This window comes from Siphateles boraxobius, unplaced genomic scaffold, assembly GCF_051911475.1.
Source record: "Siphateles boraxobius isolate OS27281-9 unplaced genomic scaffold, OSU_SipBor_1 25, whole genome shotgun sequence".
Classification (NCBI taxonomy): domain Eukaryota; kingdom Metazoa; phylum Chordata; class Actinopteri; order Cypriniformes; family Leuciscidae; genus Siphateles; species Siphateles boraxobius.
In genome coordinates, this window is record NW_027508866.1 from 25,493,790 (window position 1) to 25,513,496 (window position 19,707).

Here is a 19,707-nt window from a genome sequence, read left to right on the forward strand (position 1 = left end):
TGGAGATTTGCAATTTAGTTTCTCAACTCCAGAATTCAGCACTACATAGCAATGCTTAGAGGTTGGAATAATGGCAGGATGCACCCTTTCTCCGCTGGCTTTTACCATGGCAATGGAAGTAATCATTAGGGCATCAAAATGGGTAGTAGGAGGAGAGCGCTTGGCTTCTGGGATGCGACTACCACCAATCAGAGCATACATGGATGACATGACAACCATGACTACAACGGTAGCCTGCACTAATCGGTTATTGGGAAAATGAAAACAGATAATATTGAATGGGCACGAATGCAATTTAAGCCCTCTAAATCAAGGAGCATCTCAATAATTATTGATATAGGCAAGGTAGTAGATAAAACATTCTTCATTAATGGTGAGGCAATTCCAACAGTTTCTCAGAAGCCAGTGAAGAGTCTAGGGAGGTGGTACGATGGGGATCTAAAGGACACAGTTCGAGTGGGAGAAGTTAGACGACAAGCAGTGGAAGGGTTGAAGAGCATAAACAGCTGTGCTCTACCAGGGAAACTAAAACTCTGGTGCTTTCAGTTTGGTCTACTGCCAAGGTTGCTGTGGCCACTGACTGTGTACGAGGTTTCTTTGACAACAGTGGATAAGCTGGAAGCGTTAATAAGTTCATACATCAGGATATGGTTGGGAATTCCACGCTGCCTCAGCAGAGTGGGTCTTTATAGTAAAGGAGTATTGCAGCTGCCAGTCTCTGCTTTAACCGAGGAGTTTAAGTGTGCCAAGGTCAGACTGGAAATGACTTTAGCAGAGTCACGCGACAAATGTGTAAGGGAGGCAGCCCCTGTGGTAAAGACTCGTAGAAAGTGGTCAGCAAAGAAATCTGTAGTAGAGGCAAAGGCTGACCTTCAAATTGGGGATATCGTCGGACAGGTACAGCATGGAAGAGGGGGTTTTGGGCTGAGTTTAGCTGCTCCTAAATGGCACAAGGCAGGCCCAGCTCAAAGGAGCAAGCTGGTATTCAACGAGGTGCGAAAGCAGGAGGAGAGGATGAGATGTATAAAGGCCATTTCCCAGGCCAAGCATGGAGAGTTGATGAGATGGGAGAGTGTGGAACAACACAAAATGGGCTGGCAAGACCTTTGGTCATTGGAAGAGAGTAGGATCAGTTTCCTTATTAGGTCAACATATGATTTTCTCCCATCACCGCAGAACCTAAACCTCTGGGTAGGAGAGGATCCATCTTGTCCTTTGTGTTCATCACCTGCCACATTAAGGCACATTTTGACAGGATGTAAGGTGGCTCTTAGCCAGGGTCGGTTTACTTGGCGCCATGACCAAGTATTGCAATGTTTGGCTTCAGCATTGGAAGGCAAGCGTAGTATGACCAATAAGTTGCCGCCTGTTCTAGCAAAACATTACACGCAGAAGACATTATTCCAGTTGGAATTTTCACCCCAAAATGGCGGCTGCGCTACCAAAGCGCCACCTAGTGGCTGTTTCCAAAAAAGCATCAGAGTTTCTCCTCTTGTTCTTCTATACTCTTTGAAATTACTATGATACTGTCTGTTTATTACTTATAAAGCACATATTATTGCCCCCCCCCCCCCCCCAAAAAAAAACAAGTCCCCAAATTAATTGTTTTATGACCCTTTTAAGCCATGACATTTAACATTTCATTAGTTACATGTTTCTCTTGATTTATTGGATGTTTTACAGTAAAGAAATTATAGAATATATCTGGGTTTTTAGGAGAAAATGATTCAGACACAACACACAACAAACACTGTAATATAAGACTGTAATTCTGGATTGCTCTTGAATTTAAATACATGGTTGAATGCATCTTTAAAATGAAGCTCTTGCAAATTGAATTTTATCAACACAGACCTACCTTGAGTTCTGTGATTAATGTTTAATTGCCATAAGTCAGAGTGGTTTTAACTTTATTAAAAAAAGGCAATAACTAAATTCCCAGTGAAGAACTACATTACCCATGAGTTCAGAGGTGAGCTCCAGCTGAGAAGCTGCTGTTACCATAGCATCGGATTCTGCGTCAAAGAGCTCGGCAACCGCCCACTCCTGTGAAGTATCGTCAATGATGCGATCAGAGTCACTCTCCCAACATTATGCTCTTTATATTTCGATTTTAGCAAAATAACTAATTTTTTTTTATCATGTAATCAAGTATTATTGTTTTGTTTCTCACAGTTGTTAGTCTCGCATGGGCATAGCCACTGTTTTCACGGTGTTTTGCAACGTATGAGAGCGAGCCGCTTAAACACTGATGGATCAATGTGGAGAGAGAGACTCATGGGGACGGTAACTATGGTAACTGATGGTGAATCCTGTGGGCGTGTAGCGGTTACCATGGTTACCTCCTCAGATCTTGGGTGTGATGATGAGGATGATGTCAACCAGCATGCTAGACTCTCTCTCTCTCTCTCTCTCTCTCTCTCTCTCTCTCTCTCTCTGTATGAATGAGTCAGGCTGCACTGAAGCAGATGTCCCTTTCTTTTCTCCAGTTCTCTCTCGTTTTCTGTCGTGCTTCAGATCTTATTGTGACGAGCGAGTGAGGTAGGCAGTCTGTTATGAATTTTTGTCTTCTCCTTTTCACAGACTCTATTGTTCCCTGTGTTACAGTGTGTTTAATGCAGAGAGAATGCTTCGTGACAGAGCAGCTCTATATAGTGCAGTGCTTTGAGTGGATTTATTGCGTCAGTGATAAATCACTGCGACTTCTGTGGCCGGTTGATATTTGCTGGATGATCAATGGCGTATGTTTGAGAAGGTGCAGGGGAGTATTAGATGTTTGTTTCTCAGAATGGTACTTGTCTCCTACCATCCATAATCCATCCTCATCAAAAGATTATTGGTCAGATTTCTCTTAAAGTAAAAAGCATCATGGGCTGCTGAAAAGTAGATGTTTCCCTGTATTACAGTAGCATCTTTTCAGTTATTTGAGATTGTAGGCTGCAAGTTTTGCATTTCATAACAGGAATGGATGACGTGCAGACTTGTGCGTGTGAGATGAATCATACCTAGTGAACACACAATAGATCTTGCGCTTTCTGTTTTACAGATTCTTTTTTTTTTATATTATAAAATTGAAGCTGGGGTCAGTCTGTGACGGCTTCAATGCTAATGTATTTTAATGCTCTTTTCTCATAGCACTGATATCACACAGTTACTATATCAGTAGCTTAAATAGAATAGGCTCAAATAATGTATAGTAGCTTAATGGAGAGTTTGAGTGACCATTTCCCATTTAATCTAATTGTGAAAGGATGAACAGAAGGTCCAGGGGTTGCTTTCTAAAAAGCAAACTGGTACCTTTTTCAGTTCTGTGTAATGAGAGATATTTAGATCATCAAATACCATCTGGCATAGTTCAAAGACAACTGGAATAAACACTGGAAAAACAAAGGTCTTTCTTCAGAACAAATGGGAACCATGAAATCAAAATAAGCACAGAGAGTAATTAATGAGGCTAGTGTTTCATCAAAGTCTTCAGTGAAGACGGTTTGGTGTCTGATTTTTGCTGTATGATGAGCACTCAAATGCTGCGTATTAAGTATTAAATGAAATATTAATTCGAAAACAAGACATTGCTAATATGTTTGCTTAAACCTTTTGGTGGGGAAAGCAAGCTTTTTGAGAAATTCAGGCTGCAGAAGAAAAGAAGGGTGATATTTTTTTCGTATAATCCTATAATGAACTATTCTGGGCCATAAACAGATCACATGATATGACTGTTGGTCCGAACAACATCCACAGGCAGTTTTTGAAGTATTTACCTTATACTGTTTTGAACTTCCTTTAAAGAATGTCTTGGAAAGCATTGGAAATCATTCATGTCCCAAAAGCAGGGAAAGTTCACAATGAACCATTCCGTTACTGTCCCATAGCCATCCTTGACAAAGTGTTTATGTAAAACCATGACGATAATAATAATAATAATAATGGTTAATGAACCATGTGTATGTGTATGGATGATGGTGTCCAATCATCTTATAGGCCTAAGTGATGCTCTGTGTTGATGCTCAAAGGAAATGCGATTGCTGTTTTCTTTGATTTGGAGAATGCATTTGATGCAACTTGGACGTACATTGTTTTGTTTTCACAGCTGCCTACTTTTATTGATAACTATCTGTGTTTATGCTGGGGAATTTAATGTCAAGTCAAGTCACCTTCATTTTTATAGCTTTCTTTACAATACATTTCAAAGCAGCTTTACAGTTATAACAGGAAACTAATGCAACAAAGTTAGTTTCTGCTGGACAGCAGATCCAGAGGCGTCATAGTCCAGCTGAAGTAAGTTCAGTGATGGTTCATTTTTGTTGTAAAAATGTCTTTGACATTTTAATAGGGTCTGTTCCCATGAATGAATGACTTGTACAGAGGTTTATTGTTTAAAAATGTTGACATTTTTCATAACAATTTATTTCTTGGAATCTTCAAGGGAAGGAATCTGAATTTGCTGTGTCTATTTGGCTGTGCATTAATTTTTTGTTTATCATGTGGCCCAGAAAGACCAAACAGCTCCTTGTCAATATGTTAATTTCCAACAGTGGCTGTCAAGAGGATTATTTCAGCGATTAGTTCAGCTTAGATTGAAAGACTGTAAGCCCATTTCTGAAACCCTTCCAGTTCTTTCCCGTCTGGTGGTTTTTTCTGCCGTTTGTTTATCTTTCTTTGGTTAGGCCTTTCCTCATCATCCTGAGACATCTGCCATTACAAAAAGGATATCATTCAGTCATGATTAGCATGGTAGCATCTGTTTTTGCATCCCATTGACACTGACTGAACGTGGGCATATTGTGTTGGTGCGCTCAGGATAAACACACGACGCGACACACTGAAAATGCACTCAGCTGATGCCTCTCATAATTTCCAGGAAAGTGACATCTCCAGCAGTCATTCAGTGTGCACTGCTGAGGCCCCTTCGCTCCTGACTGTGTCTCCTAGGGAGCAAACCCAGAGTATTGTTATGGGAATCCTCTGTGATTAGATTATTGTGTGCTCTCTTCTCCTCTCCCCACCCGTTCCCCCAGTCTCTCTCTTCAGAGACAGACTCTTTGTACATGTATATTTCATGAATGTTGGTAGGGCATGTAAGAATCGATTTCGCTCACTATTCTGTTTATATAGAAAGTGCTGTTTATTTATTTATCTATTCTCATTTTTTGACTGCTGTTTTTGCAGGTTGTGAGAGAAGCCTGATGTTGCATTTGTGATATGCTCTGCCCGGTGTGAGAACCAGATAGCCTGTCTCCTCCTCCTCCTCTTCTTCTTTGGTGGTCATACTGTATCCGGACAAACCTTGTTTCATTCAGAGTGGAGGCGACTGAGACGGTGGACGGTTTTATGGGAGTTCTTTGAAGAGATTGAGCAAGTGAGGAGTGAATAACCGGAGCAGTCGCAGTAGCTGAGTGTTGCCGATGCTTATGGCGGCAGAGCAGGATTGACGCGGAAAACGCATTGGCTTACTTTCAGTTCTGTTGTTGATTGTTCTTCCATCCAGTCAGAGATGGGCATGCTGGGGTGCGGCGTATTCGTGTTCGCGCTCTTCTCTCAGTGCCACAGCCACGGTATCCAAAACCCCATGTACAGGTTCAAGAGGTGAGGCAATTAATTTCCTTTAAATCAGCATGAAACGAAAGTTCAATCTGTTTTCGAAATGCATGTTATCGTGAACATTTCATCCATGCATGTTTCATTGTTCATGTTTTGACCTTGTAACGTTTCATCAAAATGTCATCTTCCGGTGAAAACGACTGACTCGTCTCTGGTGACGTGTGTAAGACTTCTCCAATGGTATAGTGCGCTTAAACCAGTGGACCGCAAGCTCACACTCACCCACATCTCAACATCCAAACAACGGATGCATGAACCAAGTCCCCGCTATACATGTTTTCTTTTCCTTTAATCTGTCACTTGGATGTATGTCACAATGCAGAAGAAATTGACGTTACTGTTGTTAGTTTCAGTAAATTGATATCTTATCTCAAATTCATCTCAGCTCAATATAGTAATAGCAACCACATAGCAATGCACATTAACGCTGTTTTTGTTGTTGTTGATGATAGGTTTCAGGAACATGCTTGGTCAGACCCCAATGACTGCTCGAGGACCAGGCAGCCCTTTGTCCTGTCCAATCCGTACAATTTTTCACTCGATATTCGCATACCAGGAGTAATTCCAACAGAGGTATGAGTTCTGTACATCTTCTTTGTTGTTTGCACATTTCTTTTAAGGTTATTTCTCTGGTTATTTCTCACCACAGTTTTTAAAAATGCTAAAAGTGGAGTGGAGGGGGGGAGACCGACAACACAGCGGCTTCTGATCAAGGCAGATATATTACTCTGTCATTGAGTTCAAGCTTCCCACAAAAAACGTTGCAGTCAATTCATCTATTGCATGAATTAAAATTAGCAAATATATTATGATTTTGTAAGCTCATTGTACAATACACAAATACACAGACATCCTGTGATAGCTGTAATTTAATGCACAAATAAATCCACAGCCATTTGCATTTGTGCCCTGTATCAAACATATATATTCACGCCGTTGCATTTTGAAGCATCTGTCATAGGAAAGCCTGAATAATTAAAAGAGGTGTCTTTTTATTAGATAAGGACACAGTCTCATGAATAATTATAAGACACCGATGAGTCATAGATGTGCAGTAGGCCCTGTTTACACCTGGTATTAAGATGTGTTTTGGTCAATCTGATCACAAGTAGATGCCTCTAATACAGGCGTAAACTGGATCTAAAACATTTTGAAGTTGTCCACTTTAGACTGCCTACTGACCTTATGTGTAAACATTATGGGAAGCTCACTAGCCAGATGGGATTTAGGCCTAAACTTTGTTGACTGAAGAACCAAATTTGGTTTGAAGATGAAAATGTATCAAGCTCAATGTTCTCTCACCATTCCTGATTTCTATCAAACACTCACAGCGCTTTGCATGATCTAACGCTTATCAGTGCAGAAACTAAAGCTGATGCTCTCCGTTTGTGTGTCCGTCGTCTCAGGTCGCGTTCATATGTGAATTGCGCAAGCTTATTTTGTTAATTAAATCAAATGTTAAGACGATCTAAGTGCCATTGGCCTAATTAATATTTTAAATCCAGAAGACCAAAATAGTGCTAAAAAGCATAAAATTAACAATTTCCCCCTAAAAAGCAGACAAGTATTGTTCCTAACGGCACATGTTGTGTTTGATCTTTCATGGCCTCCAGATGATTCATTATCTCTTGGTACTAACAGTTTTTCTGCATGGCTAGGACTGTGTCTGCTCACACTTTGTAATAAATAGAGCTGTACTCATTGCTGCAGATTTAAGCTATGTTTTTTTGTATGTCTGATGGTGCTGAGTGCACTGGATCTGGAGAAAGAGAGGATTTGTCTAAATAAAGATCATATTACAGTGTTACAAGCAAGCCTACCTCAAAATGGTTGAAAAACATTCAACATTCAACATATAAAAATTAATCTGAATATATATATATATATATATATATATATATATATATACAGTATATATATATATATATATATATATATATATATATATATATATATAATCTTTTTATATATAAAATAATGAATCCAATTAATGCATAATACTATGCATACAAACTTACAGTGTATGTATGCATTATGTAAATATAAACTTTTTTTAACATTTCTATATAATATATAGTATTATATACTATATTTGACCATTTAGTTAATAACACGTACAATGTCATGAAGTTATGTGATGTGATATCAATTATTGCATGTTGTGTAAGTATATATTTTGCAATAAGCTATATGGTTGTAAGGCCAGATGATGACTGTTCCTAAAATTTATTTGAGACACTCACTGTAGATATTGCTTAAAATTCAATGGGAAATGATTAAATGACATTTCCTTAATGATATTTACTATGACAACATCACCCAGAATGCATGTTGTATACACAGCCATGGCCAGCAATGAATATATATGGTAGAAACTGTCTAATACGTGTTTGTTTCTTAACAGTCTGACAGCTACTTCTGTATGGCTGTTCCTGTCCCCACGTCCCGGGAGGCCTACATAGGTGAGTACATGATCAACAGTTGTAGGTCCAGGCGCAAACATGAAAAAACAAGAACTAAGACTCACCACATGCACCATCTACAAATAGACCAGACTTGAGACTGAACAATGAAGTTATGAGTTCTTAAATACACAATGAATGAAACCTGCCACCATTATTTTTATGAGTGCATATGGCATGCACTGTCTTGTTTGGACAAGGAGTGGATATGAATTCACTCCAAGCATCACTCCAACCTGCATATCATAAGCTTAAATGTTATTTGTTATCTGTGATCTCGATGATGACATGAATGTTTAATCTGGTCAGGCTTTAATGATATAATCTTGTTCAGGCCAGTCTCTCCAGTTTAATGTTCAGATGAGACTCACTGAGTGTCAGTGTGCTGCAGTGTGCTTAAGCAGATCTTTACACAAGTCATCCGGGCCAGTAAAACCCATGATACTGAGTAATGGCAGACTGTTTGTGTTCATTGAATTCACCACCACAGTTCAACCGCAACCTGCCATTAAAATAAATGCATGTTGAAGACCTTTGGTCTTCTTGTACAGTTGATCATTTACTGGATGGGTGGTGATGGTTTATTCCGGTTTTAGAGACTATCTGATATTCTTTTGTATATTCTTTATCTGAATACTTTTGTAACATGTTAATAATTGTAGTAGGGGAAGCGATGTACCGATTAAACCAGTATAAATCTGTCAGCCAGTATAAGACTTTCATTATTGTTACTATCACAGTCGCCAGTCTTTCCTGCAGTTCTGAATCTCCATCGCTATGGCAAATGTAATCATATTTTACCCAAGTAAAATTAATGTGAGATTGCAGTCTGTATTGAATGTGATGAGATAACAAGACAAAGGACGTCTGTCTATAAAACCGCCCTGTCCATGCGAGCTGTAAGCTAAAATAAACACACACAGCGAAAGAGGTGTACTCTGATTGATTGAAAATGGATGATTTGAGTCGATGTTGTTGATGAATCATTCAGAAAGACTCAAAAAATCTGGAGTTACTGGTTTGAATAAGGGATGCACAATATATCGGCCACCATATCGGTATCGGCCGATATATGATCATTTTTAATATTATTGTTATCGACCCGATAAGAAGATTTGTCCAATATATTAAAGCCGATAAATAATATATTATTTCCTTCAGCCGAGACACTTCAGATGCGCACTGTTCACCATGATGGGTTTGATTTGCTTGAAATATGATTGAAATCACTTTGAAAAAGGAAAATACAGTAAAGTGCAACATGTGCAGCTCAAGTCTGTCATATAGACTGCATAAAATGATAATGTGGACATTATAATTGTGTGCTTAGGATGGTGAAACTTTTGTTTTTGTAATCAGGCTCCCAAAAATGTGGATTTAGATTTATCAGCCAACACATCAGTAATCGGCTTTCAAATGTAATGAATTATCGGTATCGGCCAAAATGTTCACATCGGTGCATCCCTAGTTTGAATAAATCAGACATTGAATCAGTCTGTGTGGTTACTGAAACAACATCTCACTTATTAAACTGTATTTTATCATTATATTCAACCATATCCATCTTGCAATGAAGCAAGTTGAGCGATCGTGAGAATTAATTAATTGTAACTGTTGACTGGTTGTGTGGAACTGACTTGTTTTGAATCTGTAACTGTCCATTAAAGGAGTAGTTCACTTTTAAAAAAACTTTTGCTGATAATTTACTCACCCCCATGTCATCCAAGATGTCCATGTCTTTCTTTCTTCAGTCGAAAAGAAATTAAGGTTTTGTAAGGTTTTTGTCCTTGCTCTGTTCTGTGATGCACGTTCGTGACTCTCCTGTTCGAACTCGTTCATCAAAATGAACAAATCTTTTTTCGAGTCATTTCGTTCGTTGAATGAACGAAATGACTCGAAAAAAGATTTGTTCAATTTGATGAACGAGTTCGAACAGGAGAGTCACGAACGTGCATCACAGAACAGAGCAAGTCGAGCATTTGTGCTTATAAAACTTAAACTTTTTTATTTATTTTTGAAATGACCGATCGTTTCGCAAGATAAGACCCTTATGCATCGTCCGGTGTCATTTAAAGCCATTTAAAGCTGCACATATCTTTGAACCTGCACTTGGACCGTTTGGTACCCAATGAAGTCCATTATATGGAGAAAAATCCTAGAATGTTTTCATCAAAAACCTTTATTTCTTTTCGACTGAAGAAAGAAAGACATGGACATCTTGGATGACATGGGGGTGAGTAAATTATCAGCAAACGTTTTTAAAAAAGTGAACTACTCCTTTAATGTGTTACATTGTGGTGGTCTTCAGGGAAAGCAGGTCCACCCAGACTTCTGAGAGATACATTATGTCTGTCTTGCTATCGCCATCAATCAAACATCCCATCTATTATTCATAACCACAATAGAGAGAGGGCTTTCCTGAAGATATCCATCACTTCTAGGACAGCATATTGATGTTCACTGTGGTTTATGCCAGCAAGCAAACGACATTCACCCTTTCAAACTCTTCACAGAGGTTTCATCAAACCTATGCTGTGTTTAGGGATGGGACCGTATGAAAATTTCATATCACGATTATAGTGACCAAAAATATCAATATTATCACGGTTTTGTTAAAATGATATGGAATGTTCAAAAAGAACTAATACACACACTGAAAACATTTAAACGTTTAAACATTTAAAAAGTTAATAATAATAAATCACTTTCTCTCTCTCTCTCTCTCTCTCTCTCTCTCTCTCTCTCTCTCTCTCTCTCTCTCTCTCTCTCTCTCTCTCTCACACACACACACACCCTTTAAATGAACAAAATATGTTGGTTGGGCCAGGGTGACTAAACAGCAACGATCAATAGCAACGTAAACACAGCGCACATCCATGTCTCGGATCACCGCGGACGCGATCTCTGGTTTCATTCTGTGTATGTCTTGCGTCTCAGTTTTGGATCGTATTGAAAATGAAATCAGAGTAATTAGTATTAATACTACTATAATATTGTTGTAGTGATCATATTGTCTTGACGATTGGTTTGTAGGCTACACTGTATCTTACATAATGAGTTTATAAACCGGTGAGATTTAAAAACATTAACGTTAATCACAATTCAATATTTCATGTCCCTGAAATTATTTCTGTGGTAAAAATAAATAAAAAATCAGTGTAATAAGTTTACTATGAATGAATACAATACATTATCCCTTAAATGTCACCCGTAATAATTTGAACATTTTCGTTCGTCTTGGCTCAAAGCCACTTGCTGTAAAACCTTTCTTCTTGGAAGCTTTGCGTTAATTACAATTTAGATAATGAAATATTTAATCTCTAATCAATATGTTTTGTCCAATTATTTGCCCAAGTAGTTTTGGTATTGAGGTAAAAGTTAACTTGCCTTGCATTCGCTAGATAACAGTGGGTGGTTGTCACTAAGATGATTTAGCAGATTTGATGTGTTTCCTTCCCCCTTTTGCAGCGACTTTCCTCTTGCAAGATCTGCAGACAGGGTACCCATCCTCGATTAAATTGCCCTCAGGACTCTTGTAACAGCCAAAATACGACCACACCTCAGATTTTGTCCTCTTGGATGGCTGAAACATCTCCCGAGCACTGTCACTGCCTTCCGCCATGTCTTCTCGTGCAAAAAACAACAACGTCGCATGCTCGCGCAGCGTCGCACCTGCGTCAGACTGATTCTGGCTGGACAGGATTTACTGCGAGTTTTCTAAATCACGATAATCAAACACGGTTTTAGTGATAATTAAATTTTAAACGATAATACTAACCGTCAGGACATTTTATCGCGGTTTATCGTGAAACCGGTAATCGTCCCATCCCTAGCTGTTTTAAAAGATAATTTGTTTTGAAGTTGTAAATAAACAAAGATTATTGGAAAATTTCACTTAAAAATGTCATGTTTAATTCACTGTGTTACTTGCCATTTATTTGTAATTATTTGTGAAATGCACCAGCGATTTCTGAGTAGACATTGTTTAAAGATTTTTCCAGTCCACAGTTCCTTGTGTTTGTTAATCCGAGTGAGATCTCTTTTAAAGAGAGCTGATTTTAAAATAGTTTGTGTGCAGAAATGCTATGAAGCTGATTTATCAAGATACATTTGATTGTCTTTCAAGATGCTCACCTTTCCATCTTCATTACTGACTTAAAAAACCTTTCTCTCCTCAGTGGACTTTGTTCCTCATGCCAGTATGGACACAGCCCACCACATGATTTTATATGGCTGCAAAACCCCTTATGCCACTCAAGGATACTGGTGAGTGACATCAGAGTGTCTCTGCTGGTTAATGAGGAAGTGTGTGTGTGATTTTATTTTTTAGCCTTGTTTTTTTCTTTGATGTTACCATACTTTATTTTGTCCCTGCTTAATTTGCAAACACAATTGTTAGTGGCACAATAATAAAATTGTCAAGCTGGTTGGGATGCTCAAACAAACACTGCATACATGCTAATCACTACCATTGAATTTGTTTGTTTTTTAAGAAATTAATACTTTTATTCAGCAAGGACACATTCAATTGATCAAAAGTGACAGTATGGACTTTTACATTGATACAGAATTTTCTATTACAAATAAATGCTGAGCTTTCTATACATCAATTAATTTAATTTAAAATATATAAAAATCTTGGCGAGCTCATGCCTATTTTAATTCTATTAAATAACGTTAACAATTGCAGAAACGGTTTCAGTTGTTTCCTGTTAAAAACACTGAACTCCTCTCACTGTTTTAAGTACATAGCCAACTGTAAATAATCCACTGACTGTTGAGTTCCTGAAGATTGTAAACAGTGTGGCCTTGTGGGACTTTCAAAAAATCGATCTCTTTGTTTGAGCGTTTGACATGTTGAGTTTGTGGGCGGGATTACAGTTCCTGTTTGTCTGGAAACAAATGTGGGAGCGTTTGGGAAACAATTCATATTCTTGGCTTTTCTGTCTGGTGATGCTAGTGGCACAAGAAACATTACCATATTAATGATTCTCTGTTCCAGCATGTATATTACAATCTCACCTCCGTGTCGAAATGTGATTTCACCGTTACCTCAAATGCAAACTTAAAAGAAGTTAATTCTTTCAGTGAACTAGTCATACGAATTTGAAAACAAGTTGAGCAAATGTAATTAAATCTCAAATCTCAGCTTTCCTCTTGCCTGTAATGTAACACTTCTGCATTATTACCAAGATTAAACTGAATTCTTTGGGTAATATGTGCAACAACAGCACCTTCCTTATAGAAAAGTGATAAAACTGCCTGTTACCGTGGCAACCGTGTGCACCTTGACGACAGCAGCATCTGAGAGATGACCTGAAGATGGGGGGATGGGGGGGCTCTCATCCTTTCTTCAGTTTCCATTGGCTGCGTGATTAGAAATCATTCATTTTAAAATGTCTCAATAAATATCACCTGATTAACAAACCTCAATACATGACAACTCAAAATAAGGGTTACTAGTGAAATTTTTTTTTTTTTTATGCATGCTTAGATAAAGCTAAAATATATTTGAAATATACCGCTTCTATGCCTCATTTTAACAACAATGGCTTGAATTCCCCTGCCATCAGTTTTCCAGTAGCTTCTCTCTTTAATGTATTGTAAAACATTCATCATGCAGATGCTGCCGGGAGCTTGATGTGAGGCTTCTGAAGCTCAGCATGAAAATAGGCTAATTGATAAGCCAAACCAGCAAATGTCTAGAAATACGTCATTTGAAGACCGCATAAGTCATGTGCAGCCTCAGTGCTGTGGGACCATGGGTCGTTGGGTCGTTTATGAGGGGGAAAATATTTGTATACAATACCATCTTCAAAACTAGTCAATAGAGGTTTTTACATGGTGTATAAATCATCAGATCTGATTAGGGCTTCAACATATTTCTGTCAGGCAGAAATGAGAAGTTTTCAGGAAAATGTGCACATCATACTCAATATCCACACGACCACACCCACTTTCAAATTACAGACTTTAAACTTCAAGCTTTCGACCACATAGAACCAATATAGTTAGTATGGTATTGTAATGTTTTTTTTTAAATAATATTTGTTTCTTTTTCAAGTAAAAACAATCCATCTCCGTATATCGCCAAGAGGATTATGGATGAAATGCATAACTTCATATGTCTGCAAATGTTAGATCTGGTCTGTGCTAACTTATAGAAATGTTTTATTTAATGCTTTTATGAAATAATTAACACACACACACACACACACACACACACGTATGTATATGCATTCTTTATTTGTTAAAGGTGTAACACCTTAAAGGGATAGTCCACCCAAATTGTTTTATTTTGTCATCATTTACTCGCCCTCAAGTTGTTCCAAACCTGTATGAGTTTCTTTCTCCTGTTGAACACAAAAGAAGATATTTTAAAGAATATGGGAAACCAAACAGACCCCACTGACTCCCATAGTATGGAAAAAAATACTAGTCAATGTTGTCCATCAACTGTTTGATTACCGACATTATTCAAAATATCTTCTTTTGTGTTCAGCATAAGAAAGAAACTCATACAGGTTTGGAACAACTTGAGGGTGTGTAAATGATGACAAAATTTAAATGTTTGGGTTCACTATCCCTTCAATTTTTGATGTAATGTATAATTTCCTATAATTTGTGCTGCTAATAAACACTATGGCTGAACACATGCATCTGTATATTTGATGATAGTTTTGTTTAAGCATATCAACCAGTCTGACATTATTGGCTCAACCAATGGCATTGGAGTTTGAGGCAGGGTTATATGCTTGCATTTTCTCACTTCATTTTCTCACATTTTTTATTTTCACTAAAATTTTTTATTAATATAACTAATTCTAACTTTACCATTGTGAATGGATGTGTTAAATGAGTAATAATGCTAAGCTGGTGGATAATTTCTGATGTTTTATTGTTGTGTTTGTTGGTTTGCTCAGGGATTGTGGGAGAGAGCTGGGGACCTGTCGGGATCAGGCCAAGATCATGTATGCCTGGGCCAGGAATGCTCCTCCAACCAAACTACCCAAAGGTGCTTACCTTCATCTTCACCATTCCTCCTCTTCTCTCTGTCTCAAAGCAGCCAGTATAACCTAGAAGTGATCATGATGAGTAAAAACACTAATCTGAAAAATAATAAAACCAACTCCGAAGTGTCATCTTATTTTGCAGATGTTGGCTTTAAAGTTGGAGGAGACACCAACATTAACTACTTTGTGCTGCAAATTCATTATGGTGATGTCAACAATTTCAGAGGTGAGCACAGCAATACAGCAGATCCAGAGATAACACAACAGTATTAAGAAATCAGTGTTTTTTTATGTTGTGTCCACGCCATCCACCACACTTGACATGCTGATCAGACAAGTTACTATAAGTCAAAAGAATAGTACTCCGACAATACATTTTTTGTCACAATTTATTTACCATTTTGACAAAATGCCTGTCAATCACTGCTAGTATTGCTGTTTAAGCAGTCCTGCCCATTGAAAATTTTGTTTGTGATGTCTGTGATGTCTATTATGTCTGTGATGGTGATGAAAAGCAGCGTTTCTGTGTCTTGACATGTGACTAATGTGTTTATCTTGTCTTGATTGTAGATCATCATAGAGACTGCTCAGGACTCACTTTAAGAATGACTTCCAAACCGTAAGTCATTGCCACTAGATTTTAACATAACTGACTTGTCATTCATAAGGCATAATTGTAGCTCCCAAACATGAACATTTTGTCATCGTTTATTCATCTTCATGTTGTTCCAACCCCGTTTTTGAATTGAGCTGCAAAATGAGATTTGAGATCTACATCAGAAAGGGAAGATTATTAGTGAATTATGAAGTCGAATGGACTACTTTTGTTAATCATTTTTGAGCTGGCGAATAAATCACCATCCATCACGATTTTTTTTGTATTCTTGTAATGTGCCAATAAATAGTTTGAGTTTAAATTTGAGCAGCTTTTGAATTCTCGATTGAAACCTTGAAACACTGAGGAAAAAGCATGTATTCAAGCTTTCAGTGAGTCTGTGAATTAGTTATAACTGTTTGGATGAGCAATTTTACAAAGAAAGATACAAAAGTATAGTAAAACATTGTTTATCTCAACTTGTACTTGCACTTTGTATAATGTTTATGAAATTATCATTTTAAGGTGTTCTATATTTGGGGGATGGATAAACCGATTATTTGATTATTACATTTTAAAAGGCTATGATTCCATAAACATTTTTTATGCATTTGCTTTGCAACGTCAAAAGTGCTGTTCTACAGGCTGGCGCAACAGTGTTTCAGACTCCATCAAAGTGGTTCACAATCAACGAATGGCGCACATTTATGCCAAGCGATTGCTTATAAACTCAGTTGATGAATTATGAAAATGTCTACTTTATGGTCTTTATATTGTAATATGTTTTAGACTGCTATAAGAATGCATATTGTATCTCCCTCGTCTGAATTTGAAGGATCAGCCTGCAAGTATAGACAATCCAAAATAAGAGTCCCTGTGTATTTCGGGCTTGTTTATAATTAAAAGTCACACAATATGTGTACTTTTTTTTTTTCTCTCTCTGGCCATTATTGGTATTTTGGTTGCATGGTAAACTGTATTTAATTTAAGTAAATTTCCATTTAAATCATATTAAGCTATTTTAGTTTCTGGCTGGGTTGCTTATTTATTATTTAATATATAGATTTTACTAGTATCAAAGGTTATTATAATTTTCTAAAACTAAAACCATTAAGTAAAATCTTCAAAAAGCATCAACTACACTATTTTGGGCCTATGGCGGTTAGAAAGACAAAGACTATTAACTTTAGCTATGGTAAACATACAAATTTTGTATGCATTTACTCAGCTGATAAAAGTATTCAAAGATATTTTAAGGAAATTAGGAAGGGAGAACAGCTCCACAGGTAACTTAGCCGACGCTAGCGTTTAGCCTGAAATGGCAATAAATAAATACAAAAGCCTTAGTTATTATGTGTCTCACTTAATTTGATGTGGAATTACAATAGCAGTCAACAATGAAATGAAACAAAGAGACAAAAAACTAAGATTCAAGCTTGTTCTCAGATGCAGTTGGTCAGTGACGCTGCTGGCATGAGTAGTGAGAGGGGTGAGGGAGAGGCAAGTTGTGTGGCACAGGAAGGTCAGGTGATCAAGTGTCCCATTCACAGAGAGAGACACTGTATGAGAAAGCAAGGACAACTCGCCCATTTAAACGGTGTAATCTCAATGCATAATATTATGTTATCAAAATTAATTTCATCAAATAAAAATATTGTTAAAAGTCACAGATTATTTGTTGTTTGTCACATGTAGTAGACCATTTTTGTGCAGTGGGTAATTGGAGGACTTTCCGCCCGGCTAAGTATATTTCAAACCTGTGGGAAGCACTGATGTCTGTCTATTATGTCGGTAACAGTTTCGTAAATCGACCTGAATCCAATAAACTTGTGAAAATAGATATGTGAACACCCACTAAGACATAATTTATGGTTGCACCTGTATCGAAATGAGCTTTGTTTTAAGTGGTGAATGATCTTCATCAGGGTAGACACTATTTTTAAAAGTCAAATGTTAAGAAAGTAGTTCTACACACAAGGGTGTTTTTAGGATAAAAACCTGTAAAATATCTTGAGATGTGGTAACTGTTGAATAAAATTGACTCCAGACAGTAGAATTACTGGAAAAACAATGTCCTTCTTTGCATTGTGGCTGACTTACCTCCTCAGGTGTACATTATTTTTCAATAATTAAGTGGTCTGTCATCAGTATTCCTTACTTAATCATATAACTTTCAAGTTAACTGAAATCCCTTGAAGTGTGATGGATGTTGTGTCCTCTATGCAGACAGCCCTTTATTGCTGGCATATATCTGATGATGTCTTTGGACACTGTCATTCCTCCAGGGAAGAAAGGTATTTCAACTTTGTGACAGTTTCAACTATTTTCCAGTTTTGCACGGATAATCTGATAGACATTTGGGTTTGTGAAAGGCTTCTGAGCTTTACCTCGAATGTTGTGATCAGTTTATCAATGCTTGTCACCTTATAAACGTATATTATGTTATTTTTGACGTCTGATGTTTTTGGTGTTCGCAGTTACCAATGCAGACATCGCTTGCACTTACACATCTTTCCCGATGTATCCGTTTGCCTTCAGGACACACACACACAGCCTTGGTGAGATATTGCATATATTTTTATATATTTTTATATATTTTTTATGCATTTATTTGTTACATCTACTAAGTTCATTGCGAATTCTCTTTTTACTTTTTATGGTAATGGAAAACATGTTGCATGTCTTGTGCTTCAGGTAAAGTGGTGAGTGGGTACAGGGTTCGAAATGGACAGTGGACTCAGATAGGGCGCCAGTCTCCACTGTTGCCACAGGTATGTTTAACAAGTCCTCTCTGCTTGGTCGAGCATGATGGGTTACTATGTGGCAACTAGAGAGGGAAGTTAATGCGTCATGTTTCACTGATAAGGGTTGTCAGTCATGTTAATGACCCATGTCATTGTGATTCATTCCGCTCCTCATATGTTTTTTTTTTTGAGTCTGCAGATTTGTTTATGCTTAAAGGTATAGCTCACCCAAAATCAATATTCTGTATTCAGACTTTCGTTTATCTTCGAAACACAAATGAAGATACAGTTGTTGTCAGAATTATTGGCACCCCTGGTAAATATGATCAAAGATGGCTGTGAAAATAAATTGACATTGTTTATCCTTTTGATCTTTAATAAAAAAAAATCACAAAAATTTAACCTTTCATTAAAGTAAAATTATTGAAAGTGGGGGGTAAATCACATTATGAAATAAATGGTTTTCTCCAAAACACATTGGCCATAATTATTGGCACCCTTTAATTAAATACTTTTTGCAACCTCGTTTTCCCAAGATAACAGCTCTGAGTCTTCTCCTATAATGCCTGATGAGTTTGGAGAACACCTGACAAGCGATCAGAGGCCGTTCCTCCTTACAGAATCTCTCCAGATCCTTCAGATTCACAAGTTCATGTGGGTGCTTCTTCTCTTCAGTTCTCTTAATTTTCTATGGGGTTCAGTTTAGGGAACTGGGACGGTCATGGCAGAAGCTTCATTTTGTGCTCAATGACATATTTTTGTGTTGAATTTAATGTTTGTTTGGATCATTGTCCTGATGGAAGGTCAAACCTCGTGCCATTATAAGATATTATATATATATCATAAGATTCTTAGCAGAAGCCGTCAGGTGTTTTATTTTTTTTATCTGTTGGTATTTGCTAGAATCCATGATACCATGCATCTAAACAAGATGTCCAGGACCTCCAGCAAAAAAATAGCCCACAACAAATGGGATCCAGCAGTATATTTAACCATAGAGATGGGGTATTTTTTTTATCCCTGTTTGCACCAAACACATCTGGTGTGTTTGCTGCCAAAAAGCCCTTTTTTGTGTCATCTGACCATAGAATCCGATCGCATTTGAAGTTAAAGTCGTGTCTGACAACTGAATATGCTGGAGTTTGTTTTTGAAGGAGCGAGGAGGATTTTTCTTGAAATCCTCTCAAACAGCATGTGGTGATGTAGGGGTTGTTTGAATAATTTTTTTTTTTTTTAGGCTTTCTGACCCCAAGACTCAGGTAATCTCTGCAATTCTCCATCTGTGATCCTTG

At 37.5% G+C, this 19,707-nt stretch overlaps 1 protein-coding gene across 4 annotated transcripts in view; it reads left to right on the plus strand.

Moving 5' to 3' along the window:
• The window catches only part of pam (peptidylglycine alpha-amidating monooxygenase), a 68,303-nt gene that overhangs the window by 15,776 nt on the left and 32,820 nt on the right, over positions 1 to 19,707 (plus strand). For 2 of the 4 annotated variants that reach the window (XM_077243316.1, XM_077243314.1), the window contains exons 2-11: positions 5,170 to 5,586; positions 6,054 to 6,174; positions 8,006 to 8,063; positions 12,242 to 12,329; positions 14,987 to 15,078; positions 15,219 to 15,302; positions 15,647 to 15,695; positions 17,898 to 17,965; positions 18,149 to 18,229; positions 18,366 to 18,442. In XM_077243316.1, coding sequence (XP_077099431.1) covers positions 5,495 to 5,586; positions 6,054 to 6,174; positions 8,006 to 8,063; positions 12,242 to 12,329; positions 14,987 to 15,078; positions 15,219 to 15,302; positions 15,647 to 15,695; positions 17,898 to 17,965; positions 18,149 to 18,229; positions 18,366 to 18,442 — 810 coding nt within the window. In that variant the 5' untranslated portion in view covers positions 5,170 to 5,494. Of the gene's footprint in view, positions 1 to 2,042; positions 2,542 to 5,169; positions 5,587 to 6,053; positions 6,175 to 8,005; positions 8,064 to 12,241; positions 12,330 to 14,986; positions 15,079 to 15,218; positions 15,303 to 15,646; positions 15,696 to 17,897; positions 17,966 to 18,148; positions 18,230 to 18,365; positions 18,443 to 19,707 lie in introns of those variants that run through there. The other 2 variants (XM_077243317.1, XM_077243315.1) reach the window with 2 other exon arrangements.